The 15,923-nt window shown below is 38.9% G+C and overlaps 1 protein-coding gene across 2 annotated transcripts in view; it reads left to right on the top strand.

The window, feature by feature from the left end:
• MYO5B (myosin VB) overlaps positions 1-15,923 on the top strand; it is a 328,229-nt gene that overhangs the window by 256,605 nt on the left and 55,701 nt on the right. For both annotated transcript variants that reach the window (XM_075932680.2, XM_075932681.2), the window contains exons 22-26: positions 796-1,032; positions 7,464-7,545; positions 11,672-11,817; positions 12,845-12,964; positions 13,861-13,983. In XM_075932680.2, coding sequence (XP_075788795.2) covers positions 796-1,032; positions 7,464-7,545; positions 11,672-11,817; positions 12,845-12,964; positions 13,861-13,983 — 708 coding nt within the window. The remainder of the gene's footprint in view (positions 1-795; positions 1,033-7,463; positions 7,546-11,671; positions 11,818-12,844; positions 12,965-13,860; positions 13,984-15,923) is intronic.

The raw sequence follows: 15,923 nt of genomic DNA on the forward strand, positions 1-15,923 counted from the left end.
ACTGAAGAGGACATGCTGCTGTGATTTGTGAATTTTCAGGGGAAGAAAGAGAATTTCTTTTGTGTGGTTGACCCTAATCATAATCAATGGAACTGTACAATATGTGATTCCCAGTAGCTTTGATTTGAGTCACAAGCATCAACCAACCATCAGATCTCACACCGTTTAGAGGAAGTTGCTTAAGTGAGCAATTGACGTCTGGTTTAAAAAAAAAAAAAATCTGAGCGAGTGAAAAGGCCTTATTGAACCACTGCATCCCATAGCTGAGGCGTAGAGCTTTGTGCTCAAGCCTGCAATTACGTTACAGTTCATTGTCGCAGTAGGCATCTGAAGGCATAAGTACTGAGAAGAAAGAAGATAAACTGCAGCCCAAAATATTGCAAGCCAATTGCACTAAGCAATGAAAATGTAGTTTACTCTTACTGTTACAAGTAATAAACACGATTTGCATTTATTTCTAATTTAACAAAGTAAATAAAAGCTTGAATAATCATTACAAAATTATTACTGATAAGTTTTCGTGTCCTAATTTAGGTTAGGTTTGACTTGTATTTTCTTTATTTCATTAGCAAAGGGGAGCACGTCTGTGCATGGATGTCTTATTCACATTATCTGAAGAAGTGGGTTGTACCCGTGAAAGCTCATGATACCATCTACATGTTTTGTTAGTCTTTAAGGTGCTACTAGACTATTTGTTGTTTTTAAAGCTTTTCCAGGATCTTTCTGTCTGTTGCTTTTGCAGTTGGTCATGCTCACATATTCCTTTTCTCTTTTCTTCTGGGTCGTGGCTTGCAGAACAAAGAATACAGGCACCTGAATGAGCAGCTCTCTGCACTTACCTCTGCCTATTCCACCGATGTGGAAAAGCTGAAGAAGGAGCTGGAGCAATATCGGCAGAATCAGGGGAAGAGCAACCAGCTTGTCAACTTGCAAAAAGAGATTGAGAGCCTCAGGCTGGAGCTCGAGAAAGCCCACAGTGAAAGGAAGATTATTGAAGACACCTATGATAAGGAGAAAGATCTACTCCGAAAGGTATGTGTAGTGTTTATCATGTGCTTTCCAAGTGGTATGTAGGCTCCATGGAAGGTAGGTGATTTTTTTCAGACATTTTGGTTCAGAATCTAAGGAGTAAGATTTTCAAAATCACTGTGGTCCTTTCAGTGAGAGCGCAGCATCAGACTCCTTCAGAGACTTTTGAAAGTCCTGCTTTTTTCACCCTTTCACTAACTGAGGTCCACTGTTTTATCCATACAGTGGGGAGAGAGCAGGTGACAGTTCAAGCTTCCCTAACTGTGTGCCTTAACCATGGCCTGGGCATTCTGGATTAGTGTCTGCTCAGCTTTGCACAACTATGACGATGAAGAACCTGCCCATGCACAGTTCAGCCCCAAATAACTGTGTTTGCTAATGACACAAATGGGTGAGGCCTAGGCACTAGGGTTGCCAGGTCTCCGGTTTTTGCCCAGACAGTCTGTTGTTCATGTCCAGTTAAAAAAAAAAAAAAACTTTCTGTTTTTCTTGGCTGGAAGGGCCCTCTCTTTCCCCCCCCCCCCTCCTTTTTTTCCTCTCTCAACCAGTTTTTTTCCTGCCACGTTCGGGATTTTTTGTGAAAGCATCTGGCAACCCTACTAGGCACATACCTGCCTCTGCTCTGGCTAGTTTCTGGTGGCTTCAAAAGCATAGAATGCAGGGAGCACTGTTAGAGGGCACTGAAAACTATTGAAAGGATATTACCATGTTCTGAGACATTGTTGGGAGCAAGGACTTGTTCATTGCCATCTCTGCAGCTGTTATGAAACTGCTAGGGGTGCTGATCATGGTGGCTTTCTGTTGCGGATCCCTGTGTCCTGGATTGAGGCTGCCAAATCACTTCCCACAAGCGATCAGTCTGCCATTCTTAACAATACTCAGTACCACCAGCTTGGCTGGATTTGAGTCTGGGTATTGCTCTAATGGCAGAAGTTGCTTTCTGCCCCTCTGTGTCATGACCCCTGAGCAATCTACTCTTCTTGGAATTGGAGTAATGTGAATTATTGCCAGTATTGAGCTTTTGGCCAAGAAAAGTGCTGTAGTGTGAGCAGAGATGTTCAATCCGAAGGGTGTGCCTAAACAGCAGTCAGACAACTGGGGCTGGCTCAGGTCAGCTGATATGGCCTCAGGCTTTGGGGCTGTCAAGTTGATGTGTAGATATTTAGGCTTGCATGTAGCCCGAGCTACAACCCCACAAGCAGGGCAGATCCTGGAGCCTGGGCTCCAACCCAAACATCTACACAGCAATTTTTAGTCCTGCAGCCTGAGCCCTGTAAGACCAAGACCGTTCACCTGGGGCCAGCCATGACCATGCTACAAGTCTTTTATGCCACGTTAGACATACCCTACAGGGAGCTTTATGTGAGAGCTAGAAATTACCTTCCTCTCAGAAGTCCCTCACTTGATTTAGTTCCCTATGTAACATATCTGGGTTGCTCTGGAAATTGGAGGATCTAGGTCTCGGAGTATAACTTATCTCCAAAGTCCCCAGTGGCACTTGTGACTGGTGGACAGGCTTAATGAGGGTGGTTCCGCTTAATGAGGATGATTCCACTTAATTCTAGTTGCTGAAATCCTGTAATACTATTATAGGGAAAAGCTTAGGGCTTGTTGACACAGAGAAATGGACTGGAATAGTTATTTGGAATAAAATAATCCAGAACAGCTCCCTTTGCGAACTAGGGATGTAAGTGAGCACTCGACTACCTGATAAGCATAAGCTTATTGGATACTTGAGTGGAGTACTCAACTACTTGCTTTCCTCCGTTGCTGCCTCTGTATGGTCCAGCAACAGCTGGGGTCTGTTATAATTTCAGTTAGCTGGATGTCCACTTAGCATGGGTGTGGCCAAGCTTCCATGGTCCAATAAAGTTTGTTACAGCCACCAGCCCTGGCTCTAAGAGTTTTATATTGTTATTTAGGTCTCATTTGCCCCTAAATCTCTTCTAAGAGCCCACTAGGCAGTGGAAGTCTTGGTAATGCTGCTAGACAATATTGACCTCCCGTGATTTGTCAAATTCTTCGGTTCAGCACCAGTCAGGTCTCAAAGGTGCCAAACTAGAGAGGTTCAATCTGTACAAATTCTTCCAAAGGATGCTTAGTGCCAGCACAGTTTCTTCACCTTTGCCTTATTTGCGAAAGCAATCACAGATATTTTTCTTTTTATTGTGTGTGGCTGAGCTCTTGTTTGTACCAGACCTAGACATGAAAAGGGGGAAATCAGTGTTTTTACTTTCTAAAAAACTCTGCTTCTTGGTACAGGAGACATTTCTTTAACTAGCTACAGCAAACAGCATCAGAACTTCAAAGGATGCTTTACTAAGGAAGTGATACCGTTGGGGGGAAATCCTTTCTTTGTTGTTTTTTATTATAATTCACTCTAATTATTTAGAGAGGCTCAGTTTAATAGTAGACAGGGAAGTCACTTGAGCGGTACAAAAACATAGGGGGTCTTCTCACCTTGTTATATCACTGCCTAGAGCAGGAGGAATATTTGGTACTTACCCATGTACTGAATAGTTCAGTTTCAGAATGTGGCCTTTCTTTCCTTGCACCAGCACCACCTTTTTCTCACACTGAAAATCAGCTTCCTGTTGCTTCCTCAAGTTCCTTGTCAATGGAAAAGTAGGGAGTTTTATTCTATTTTACTGAAGCCAGAGAAATTTGTGGTGACTTACAAGTAAGATTACATCAATCATTTATCAGAAGTGCATTGCTAAATGCCACGTGACAACTAAAAACTGCCAACATAGAAAAATAACGTTTGGGCCAAAATTTTTAATTCCCCTCCCCCCCCGACCTGGAACAGAAAACAGCGGTGTGGGGGGGGGGTGAGGGAGTGGGCGCAGTCCGCGAAAATTGTCATTCTATTTTCCATTGGAAAAAATGTTGCTGAAGACTTTTGACCAGCCCTGATAATTCCCTATCATACAAGGGTGTCATGAACCTTACTTCACGTCTTTGACAAATGACTCCCCCTCCTTATAGCAGTGTGCACCCTGGGTATTCTCATGTGGCACCAAGGAATCTCTTTGGATTTTAGCATTAAAATGACTTGATGACTTCTTTTTTCAGTTAGATACAATTGACTATGTCTTTGGATTTTTTGATTTGCGACAGCTGATGACATAATCATAGAATCCTAGGGCTGGAAGAGACCTCAGGAGATCGAGTCCAACCCCCTGCTATAAAAGCAGGACCAATACTAACTAAATCATCCCATCTAGGGCTTTGTCAAGCTGGAACTCAAAAAATCTAGGCATGGAGATTCCACCACCTCCCTAGTAACCCGTTCCAGTGCTTTACCACCCTCCTAGTGAAATAGTTTTCCCTAATATCCAACCTAGGCCTCCCCCACTGAAAGTCCATTTCAGTTTCAATTTAACTGTAGAATCTGTTCCTAAGTGTTACTTTTTTTTTTTACTTTTCTTGGTCATGTTCCTACTTTAGGATAGTTCATCTCGTTCACATGATCAGCATCTCCTTTAACAGTTCTTTGTATATTTTGAGAGGTAAGCAGCAGAGTTATCTGGTGATTTGTGAGCTAGTACAGGTTTTTTTATGACAATCCTGACATCGTTTTCCAGCGGAAGAGCTAGTCTTTCAAAAATGCTGAGCATTCATAATTGGGGCCATGTTTCAAGACTGCTCCCAAATAAGGACCAGATCTTCCAAACTGCTTAAGCGTCTCACAGCCCCCAACAGGCAAATAGGTAAAATAGACAGTTCTCAATGGGAGATGCCTGAGGGTTGAACACTTGGAAAAATCTTTGCCGCTTCACTTAGGTACCTAAATATGAGCTGAGCTCTCTTGAAATCTAGCCCAAGAGGAAACGGGTTGTACGTAGAGACTTCCAACAAGAGAAGAAATTCCTGCAGCATTGCTACTGCACAATGTGCTCTGTTTACCTACACCTGCACTGAGTGGACTTTTCTCCGAAATGCAAGTGTTGATAAATTCCCATTTCTCTTTCATATCGAGACAAGAAAGCAATAAACAAGACCCATTAAGTCTTGATACCAAAGAGCTTTCATTCTGGGTTTCTCGAGGATAAAGGATAGCTTTTAGCTAAGCAGGTTTCTATTGTGGCAGCTCATCTGTGTACTGTTTTGTCCAACTGAAGTTGAGCCCTAGGCTGCAAAATCTCTATTTTCCATTCCTAGCATTCATGGGTTACTTTCATAAAGGGAAGATAGTACTGTGAGCAGGGGGATGAAGGCTTAAAACAAGTACTTTAGCCTTTGGAAATATTTTTCACTCAGATTTAAAAGTCTGTAATGTAGGGCTCTGCTGTGCAATAATTTCTGTAGTATAAATTTGTGTACTTTCTCTATTTGTCCTTTGGCAGGTGTGGCACTAGGTGCTAGAGTCCCATAAAATTGTGTAGTTAAACTAAAACACATTCCAGTTCTCAGAGTAGAAATACTTAGCTTTTTCATAAATTCATAGAATAACAATTTGTGATAATCTACTCTGATCTCTTGCATAACACGGGCCATCGATATTTCCTGAACTAATTCATGATTCAACTTCCAGCTTTTGGATCTTTTTACAGCAAAATTCATGCCTTTGGGTCTGTCTAGACTACAGGGTTTTGTCGACAAAAGTGGACTTCTGTCGACAAAACTATACCTGGGTCTAGACTACCACTGAGTTCTGTTGACATAACGTCGACAGAACGCAGCAGTTTTGTTGACAGTGGTAAACCTCATTCTACGAGGAATAACGCCTTTTATCGACAGAGTTCTGTCGACAGAAGGCGTTATTGCAGCTACACTGTTCTTTGTGTCTACACTGTCATGTCGACAAAGCGGCTTGCTTTGTCGACAGAACTGGATGTAGTCTAGACACTCTTTCTCGACAGAAGCTTTGTTTACAGTATCTGTCAACAAAGCCTCTGTCGACAAAAGCCTGTAGTCTAGACATACCCTGTGTGTGTGTGTGTGTGTGTGTGTGTGTGTGTGTGTGTGTGTGTGTGTGTGTCTCGTTTGCAGCTGTATCCATTAGTTTCAGTATCCACAAAGATGGTAGAGCACATAATCAATTTGCAAACACCTAGAAGGTGTTGATAAGGTTATAGGTAACAATCAGCATAGATTTCTGAAGAGCAAATTGTGTCAAGTCAATCTGATAGCTTTCTTTGACAAGGTAACAAGCCTGTGGTAGGGGTTCTTAGTGCTCAGTGAATACAGTCATCAACTCTGTCAATTACTGTTTGATGCAAGAATTATTATCAATTTATTAACTCTTTGTATTAGAGTAACATCTAGAGACCTTGATCAGCATTGGAACCTACTATGATAGCTACTGTAAAAATGGAGTAAGACTCTCTTTACCCCCAAAGTGTGTACAATCCAAATATAAAATTCAATGAATAGGTATTAACATAGAATATCAGACCTTATAAAAATTTTGAAATATGTAGTATTTCATTTTTTCAGGCACCATGGTAATAAACACAGTATAATGATCCAAACAGACACATCACCTGGAAAGTTAAATCTTCTGTGCAGTCTTTTCTGTCTGAGAACATTTTCTTTCTCTTTATCTCTAAGACCCCTGTTAATTGGTAAGGTGTGCTGAAATACTTGTATAGCTGGTAACACATGTGCTTGGATAGTTGTGTCTCCAGCTCTGCCTACCTTTCTTGTTTTATTTATATCGTGCATTATTTTATTTTCCTTCTTTTTAGAATATTCAGAACAAGGGTGAGCTTTTTCTGCTCTGCTTGTTCCTTTTTTTCTGTTCCGTTTCTCTGATCCTCTTCACCTTTCTGAACCCTTTCACAGCTGCAACATTGATACTTTTTCTCCTCACTTGTCCTCAGCATGTCCCTGTGATGTTTTCCTTCGCACTCCAAGTCCTGTCATTTTAACACCTGCAAATGGCATTTATGCCACCACAGAAATCTGTACCTGGCAAATGCTTGGTTTTTTTTTTTTTTGTTTTTTGTTTTTTGTAATTATTCTGCTATGTAATGGTGATGCTGTTTAGGAGGAGTAACTATGGAATATTGAGAGGTATAAATCTACATAATTTTGAGCATGGGCTTCTCAGTATTTGGATGACACAATCAACTTGTTGGAGCCTTGTGACTAGTATGTTTTGTGTTCCTATTCAATGAAATGGATACCATTTGCCAACTTGACCTTTTCTGCATTCAGAGATTTTTTTACAGTAAACACTAGTGCATCTGGGACAATTTACTTGGAGAATAAACTCCCTTCGTTTTTGTAGTTAATATCTTTATCCTGATGCAGTGAAAATAGCTCTAAAATGGCAGAGGAAATATCTGTTTGGTTTAAAAAAAAAAAGAAAAAGAAAAAACTAACAACAATGGGTGCGAGTGTGAAACTTAATCCCTATGAAAAGAACCTGACCTTGAACTGGCCTACATTACGAGAAGTATTACTTTGCCTTGTTTCTTCCTTAGAGGGTTTCAGACCTAGAAGAGGAGAATGCTCTTTTGAAACAAGAAAAAGAGGAGCTTAACAGAATCTTGTGTCAATCTGAAGGTAAGAAGGGTTTATGCCTTCAGAACCTTTATAATAAACATTGATTAAGCAGTTTTTCATAAAATTAGTTTCTCTGGTATGCCCCAGCAATGGCTCGTAAACTGAAATGTGCTAATCTTCCAGCATCCTTTATTTCTTTGACAATGTGTTTGTCCAAACAGTTCTTCTCTCTTTGTACTGCTAGAGAATGACAAGACAGGAATGTGATTTAATCAGTGAGGGATTAAATGTGGAATATAGTACCTTAATGGGGTTTTCCAGTCAGTTACATCTCAGAATTTCATTAGGATGACTGTGATGGGAGGGGCAGCCCTTTAATGCTGACAGATGGGAGCCTAAAAACAGAGATGTTCAAATACTACAATTTGGACAGTGACAAATGGCATCTTGAAAATGACCGAATTAAGTGAATTTTTAAGTCAAATGTACACTGCAAGAGAACTACAGAAGTAACCACAAGCAAAATTCCAGGGCATGACAGAAATATATTCCACCTTTGCACATATTATACTTTTTTTTTATCAGACTCCTTTCAGTTTTCATTTTGATACAGGATTTTCTTTCCATGTGCATCATACACAACCCAAAGAGGTAGATATATTGAATTAATTTCTTGCAGTCATGATGTACCCCTCACTGTAATAACCAGATGCAAGATAAAGAAGATAAAAAAGCAAACATAGGAAAATATGTTGGCTAGCTAGAATTAGGCATAGTGCATGCCAGGATCTTTGGAATTTTCCCAATGGACTTTTATCCATGCACTTGAGTCCAGCTATCTTAGGACTTAAATTTTCAAAAATTAAGCTCTGAGATTTATATTTAGGCACCTAAACAATACTTTTTTTTTTTTTTTCCAAGTGCTGAGCACCAGAAACTCATATTGAGTAGATGGGAGTTGCTGAATGCTCAGCACTCTTGAAAATCAATCCAGTTATTTAGGCACCTGGATTGTTTAGTCAATATTTAACTTTAGACTAGGGCTGTCATTTATGGCATTAACTCAATGATTAATTGCAATTAATAGCAGTTTTAAATTAATCACACTGTTAAACAGTAGAGTGCCATTTAAATCTGTTAAATATTTTTAATGTTTTCAAATATAGTTATTCCCGTTACAACACAATACAAAGTGCACACTTCTCAGTTTATATTACTTTTGTTACAGATATTTACACTGTAAAAATGATAAAAGAAATAGTATTTTTAATTCACCTCATAAGTACTGTAGTACATTCTCTTTTAAGGATGTTAAGTAACAGTTAATTGACTAGTCGAGTAATCGATGGAATTTCCATTGACTAGTCGATAGGCATTTCCAGATTCCTCCTTTAAAATGTACAAGATCCCCCGCTGGGACTCTTGTACATTTCAAAGGAGGAATGTGGAACTCCATGTGCAGCCGGGGCCAACGGGAAGTTCCACTGACTCCCGGCTGTTCGCGGATGCCAGCTTTGAAATGTACAAGAGTTCCCAGCTGGGAGTTCTAGTTCATGCTGAACCAGTTGCCAACGGAAAAAAGTTTGTTTGCATTCATGGGAGGTAATGCTGCCCCCTTCTTATTTATGATGTCTCCTGAACATGGGAACAGATATTGGCGAGTTACTTTTGTTGCCAGCACAGCAAGGTATATTTGTGCCAGATATGCTGAACTTCTCTTTGCCCCTTCTTTCTTTGACCACCATTCTAGAGGTTGCTTCCACAATGCTGATGCTAATTTTTAAAATACTGTGTTCATTATATTTGTGAGTGAACTCCTTTGGGGACAATTTGTTTTCTACTATTTTACCAACATTCTGCCACATATTTCATGTTGCAGCAATTTCAGATCATGACCCAGCACATGTTTTTCATTACATAAACACTTCTGCAAATTTGACAAAATGCAAAGAAGGTACCAGTGTGAGAATTCTAAAGAGTTACAGCACTTAACTCAAGAGTTAAGAATCTAAAGTGCCTTCCAAAATCTGAGAGGGGGGAGTTATGGAGCATGCTTTCAGAAGTCTTAAAATAGCAACACTCCAGTGCAGAACCTGAAGCACTAAAAAAGAAAATCAGTCTTCTAATGTTGGCATCTGACTCAGATGATGAAAATGAACATGCTTTAGTATGCACTGCTTTGGATCATTATTAAGCAGAGCCCATCATCAGCATGGATGCATGTTCTCTGGAATGGTGGTTGAGGCATGGAGGGACATAAGACTATTAAGCACATCTGGCACAAAGATACTTCTCAACACTAGCTGCAACAGTGTCATGCCAATGCCTGTTCTTAGTTTCAGGTGATATTGTAATCAAGCAGCAGGCAGCATTATCTCCTGCTTATCTGAGCAATTTGCTGAACAAGAAGTAGGAGTGAGTGGACTTGTATGCTTTAAAGTATTACTTTGTTTTATTTTTGAATGCACTTATTTTTGTACATAATTTTACATTTGTAAGTTCAGCTTTCATGATAAAGTTTGCAATACAGTACTTGTATTAAGTGAATTGAAATACTGTTTTTTTAATTTGCTATGCACGTATTTATAACAGTAGTTGTGAAGTGATCACTGTACACTTGATATTCTGTGTTGAAATTAGAATATTTGAGAATTTTAAAAAGCATCCAAAAATATTTGTATGAATGGTATTCTGCTGTTTAAGAGCACAACGAATTGTGATTAATCTTTTTAATCACTTGACAGCTCTGTTTTAGATATGTCCATATTTGAAAATGTTGACCCCTCTTTAGAGCAGATTGAGATTTCAACCCAGCACTTAAAAGTAGTAGGGGAGTAAATTGACCATTTACTCTCCTTCTAATGGTATCTGCCAGCATGATTTTATTTATTATTGAGAGTATATTAATATTAGAAACTTTAGAGCTAGTTGAAATGTTTGAAATTTTCATTTAATTTCCAATTTAAAAAAAAATCCTTAAGGTCTTAGCTCAGCTCCTGTTGACATGATATGAGTACATGAGAACACGTCCATTGGCTTCAATGGGAGAAGAAGTAAGTTGACCCAGAGTGCTTATAAATATTCGACTCTTAATTTCTGAAGATTATTGTGGAAATGCAAAGGTCTGTTACATCACCCATTCTATCATGTTTCCAATGTAGAATTATTATGAAATTATATCCTATACTGTTGAAGGAGCAGGTCCATAATTCCTTGCAAAGTGAAACTTGCCACAAATGTTTCCTATCTGTGAATGAATGATTTCACTGTGCAAAAGCTTGAGAAGTTAATTTAATTGTTTTTATTTATGGTAATTTAATGTTGGCTGTATAAAAATAAATGGTATATTGTCTGTTGCCAGATTGATTTTTTTCACCTTCAGATAACAGGGAGAAACAAATTTTGTTTCAGAAAAGAGTTCTTGTAAATAAATTCATGTGTAAATATAAACTATTTTAAAATGTCCGTGACATTCTAAGCAGTAGGGACGTATTAACATTTCTGGAAGTATACATGCAATTCTGGAGGTGGTGCTTCTGTTAATTCAACAAGCCCTATGAGAAACAGCGGGTAAATAGCACTGTAGATATTTTTTTTAAAATGTATGAAATAGCAAAGACAACTTTGTGTAGAGCAATCCTGCAATACTAGAGTTCTGTACTGGGGATTCTTTCTCTCTCACCCATCACTTCTAGTTTGGTTACCTCTTTTCTACCATGAACAGTATGCAGTGGTATGAGTGCAGAGATTTCCCACTTGACACCATGTATAAATGAGGCATGTCTATACAGTAATATGACTAATATGTTCTGTATATGCGCTGCTGCCCTCTGTTGGATAGAATCAGATTGCTCACATCTGCACCATAGAAGTTGCATTTCTAGTAGCTAAAGGAGATTATCCTTTACTCAACTGATAGAGACCTTTGCTTTTGGAGCAGGAGTATTAGAAATCTATTCTAACTGCATTCACCAAGTTCCAAATAGCTGTTCTGGGCAGTGTGGTAACAACCATGAAATTCATAGCTGGCCACAGCTTTGTTACAGTATTTTCACTAAGTAAGAGTGCAAGATTACAAAAAGTCTCTTGGCAGAGAGCATTTTGTTCAGCTATAAATCATATTGCAGTTGCCTGTAAGAAATCAATTCAGAACTGAATGTCACAGTTCAATATGTATCTTTTAAAGATGAATTTGCCCAAAACACTGTCGAGGAAAATCTCCTGGTGAAGGAGCTAGAAGAGGAGAGATCTCGTTATCAGAATCTGGTAAAGGAGTATTCAAGGCTGGAGCAGAGATATGACAATTTGAGGGATGAGATGACTATTGTAAAGGTAATGGAAGAGGCTTTTTACATTATTTCTACCCTCTGATGTCCTGTGTGTATTATTAGTATCTGTATAATGCAGCTGAGTTCATTCAATGACAACATTGCTATAATAGAACTCGTTTGTGTTGATATTTTTGAGGGGGGGGCGTTACCTTGAAATTAGATGTGGAGCAACTTATTCAGAAAATGTCTTCCTATGGCCATTTGGTCAAGAATCTGCAGATTGCTCATAAACAGATATTAATGTTAATCTTTTCTCTATTTTAGCAGTACAGACATACTCTGTGTTTTTTGACTGTAAGAAAATCATTGTGGCTTCATAAATATAAAAGTCTAACTTTTAGATTGAGCCTTGCTAGAGTTTTAGCAGTAGCCTCACAAATAATTAGTTATTAAGGAATAACCAGTTCAAAGACTGAATATTTGAAAGCAAGCCATAAGGATATTGCGATAAAGATTAGGCTCAAAACCCAGATGTGTCTGTCTAAACTTCACAAATTGGGTAGCTAGGCTTAGATGGCATAAAATAGCTTCTAAAAATACACGAGAACATTAGTGTGTCTGGTGCATAGACACTTTTTAAGTTCTTGGTTGTTTGTTCAGCTAATTAGATTGTAAGAGCTTTGGGGAAGGAGTTCTCTCTCTCTCTCTCTCTCTCTCTCTCTCTCTCTCTCTCTGTTTTTTACAGTCCTGGACACAATGCTTTAACTGGATCCATAAAATGGATCCACTATTTTAAGTAGAAAGTGCCACTTACTCTCTGCCGGCAAATACCTAGATGTTTTGTATGTAAATGAAGCGTTGATTAGCATTTTGTTGCACTTCATTTGCATAATCTATTCGAGCTATTTTTGCACAAGGGGGTTTTGTGCAAACACAAGCAGTGTGAATGTTTCCTTTTTGTACAAAATCCCCTTTTTGTGCAATACTCTTATCCCGCTCTGATAGGATCCCTATCCCAAAAACGTAATTTACATAATTGTTAGAATGATTTAGTAAAAAAGACATTGTACTATCTTTTTTTTGGACAGCAAACCCCAGGACATAGAAGGAACCCATCCAACCAGAGCAGTCTAGAGTCTGATTCCAATTGTCCATCAGTCTCTACATCTGAGATCGGCGACACAGAGGATGCAATACAACAAGTGGAGGTACTATAAGTCAGACAGGCTAAAGAGCTCTGTATGGTTTTGGGTAGTCGAGAGGGAATAATTGATGTGTGGCTCAATACAGAGGGAAATGTTCTACTTAATCGTCACTTCCTCAGTAAAGTCAGATATTTATTAGAGCAAGGAAAAGTATATTTTGCATACTCCCTGCTAACAGAAGCCTGGACCAGTTATATAAACAGCACACTTCATATTTGAAATGGAATTTAAAATACAGTTTTTGGTACGAAAAAGGCCTGGAATGCTTAGGGTTCCATTTTCTAACATGTGACCATTAACAAGTCACTTTATTGATCCATGCTGCAGCTTCCATATCTGTATAGTCCCGTACTTGCCTCACCTGGCTGTCATGAGGCTTTTTAATATCTGTGAAGCCTTTGAGAACCACTGATGAAAGTTCCCACTATGTAGGTACAATGGATTGGGGTCTCTAGACAAAACCAACACTGACTCAGTATTAACGTTCCATTACAAGTGACGTATGAAGTGATAATAAATGATTAATGTACGTTGTAAGCCTGTTACATGCACTAGCTGGTGATTTTAAGCCAATCAGTAGAGAGTTTATGGATGGCTATAAGCTGTGGCCATAGCCATATCTTTGAAAAAAATAAACACTATGTTTTGTTGGAAACAAATTTTCATTTTCAAATGTTTTTATTTTTTTAAAATAAACCACAAAAGTTTCAATTTAAGATTTTTGTTTGGCCCCAAACTAAATTTTTGTTTTCCCTTTTCAGTTCCACAAACTTTTGGTGGATCCAAAACAATTTTTAATGCTTCCTAGCTGCTAATGAACGCCCAAAAAACCTGTTATTCCCCTAGATCTATTCATTAATGCTTGTGGGCTGCTAAAATTACTCTTTTTCCCCATGTAGGATGTCGGTTTAGATAAAGCAGCCATGGATATGACTCTCTTTCTGAAGCTACAAAAGCGAGTGAGGGAACTTGAACAGGAAAGAAAGAAACTGCAAACCCAATTGGAGAAAAAGAAATCCCAGGTAAAAAATGTCCCTCATATTGTGTGCGTGTGCGTGTGCGTGTGCGTGCGCACAACTCTCCTATTCATCCATGAGTAACAGTGTCTTTTTATTTTGTCATCCTCTTCCACATAAGCAATAGCTTTGAAATCAATGGAATGTAAAATCAACTTTTGAATAATTAATCCCACCGTAGGGTCAATTGATCCTGCAAAGTAGTGGCCTATGGTGTAATAAATCCAATATTCCGCTGATACTGTTTACTACCCCTATTGGAAATATTAGCTGAAAACTCAGTTTTTATATCTGTGGGGGGACTTAGAGAATTGCCAGGCCCCTGGGCAAGGTGTTGGGAGGAACCCCAGATCTGTGCTTTCTATGTTCTTTCATGTTCTTTCTATGAGAAGATACATGTACAACAGTACATTATACAGCAGCATAGTACCACACACAGTGTTCAGCAACAGCAGCTGAATATGAAATGGCTAGTTATTACAGTCTTTGGTTTCATAAATAAGTTATTTTTGCCTGTTTTAAAGAATGTTTTTCAGGTATCTATTCCACTTATTTTTCTTAAACAGGCGATCTATGTGTCCATTTATAAAAGCGGTGGCAAAATCAACAAAAGTGCTATTAATTATCTTTAATTCACTGCCACTAGATACTTCTATTAACTATTAATAAAATTATTCCATCTGGCTACTGCAGGAATGCATCATAGGAGATGCACAGTCTTCATTCATTGACAGAGATTTAGAAACCAAAGTTCCTGCAAATATACCAGTCAATTACTCCCCTCATACTTTAAATCTTTCTGAGGCTGATCTGCGACTCTTAAGGAGTTAACTACAAATGAGCCAAAGCCCCCAACGCTTTACCTCCCTAAAAGGTGCCCATAAATTTTGGTAGGGTTCATTCCCACTAGGCCTGGTTCTGAAGCATTCATAGTTTTGCCCATTTATACAGTAACTTTATTTCTAAGGTTAGTGTCCTTGTCAAGATTCACCCCTCAGAATGCCCAATCCTGCTCTGGAGTATGAATAATTCTGGATCCGTTTTCAGTTTAATATTGATGTGATTTGACTCGAGCTGACACTTGTTCCTCACTGCCCAGCAGAAGAAGTGGGAAAGTGGGAAAAATAGCATTTCTGTCAGGATTGCCAGTTCTTCGGTGCTGCTTTTGGTGTTTAAATTTTAATTCCATGGTAGCATTACAGAGGTAGCAAGTTCAGCCACTCTGCTCTCTGATGGAAATGTTTGGCTTTGAAATATATTGAGAAAATCTCATGCTCTCTGGACAACAGCCAACGGAGTATAACATTTCTGGGTACCGGTGTTGTTACCTGTTATGTCTCCTGAAACTTGTCACCTCTCAAATGTCTGTAAGATGTGCTTAATGTTATAGGCATAGGAAAATGGTCTTTTCTTGTATTTCCTTCTCAGCCCATGTTTTGACCCAGATGAACCCTTCTCTGTCCATTCATGGAATAAAACGTCAAAGATCTCAGTGATCCTAAATGGATATGGGAATTTCGCTATCAAACATGCTCAGTGCACAAAAACATGTAATGATTCAGTGATGAGTGCGTGGTGCAGGGAGTTAACTGATGATTTCATTTTTGGGAGCTGATTACACTTCTTTTGGTGGTAGTTGATAGAACAGAAGGGAGCAGTAAAGAGAAAAATCAAGAATGTCGAGCGCTACTGACCTGCTTGCAGTTTGGTCACGACCGAGTAATTGTTAGCTAGGTAGTGGCTGTAGGGACCCTCACAGCAGTTCTAAGTCCTTTGTCCTTTCAGCAGTTGATATTTTCTCAAGTTAAGATCCTTCAAAGAACCTGAAGAAGCCAAACTGCCTGATAAACTTTAGCTCCTGCTTCTTTGAAAGACCATTACAGTGTCTAAGTATATTGGGTTGTTTGCAGCTTAACTATACATCTGCTTGTTGCACTTGGACCTCC

Source organism: Pelodiscus sinensis, chromosome 6 (assembly GCF_052426305.1).
Source record: "Pelodiscus sinensis isolate ZL-2025 chromosome 6, ASM5242630v1, whole genome shotgun sequence".
Lineage (NCBI taxonomy): Eukaryota > Metazoa > Chordata > Testudines > Trionychidae > Pelodiscus > Pelodiscus sinensis.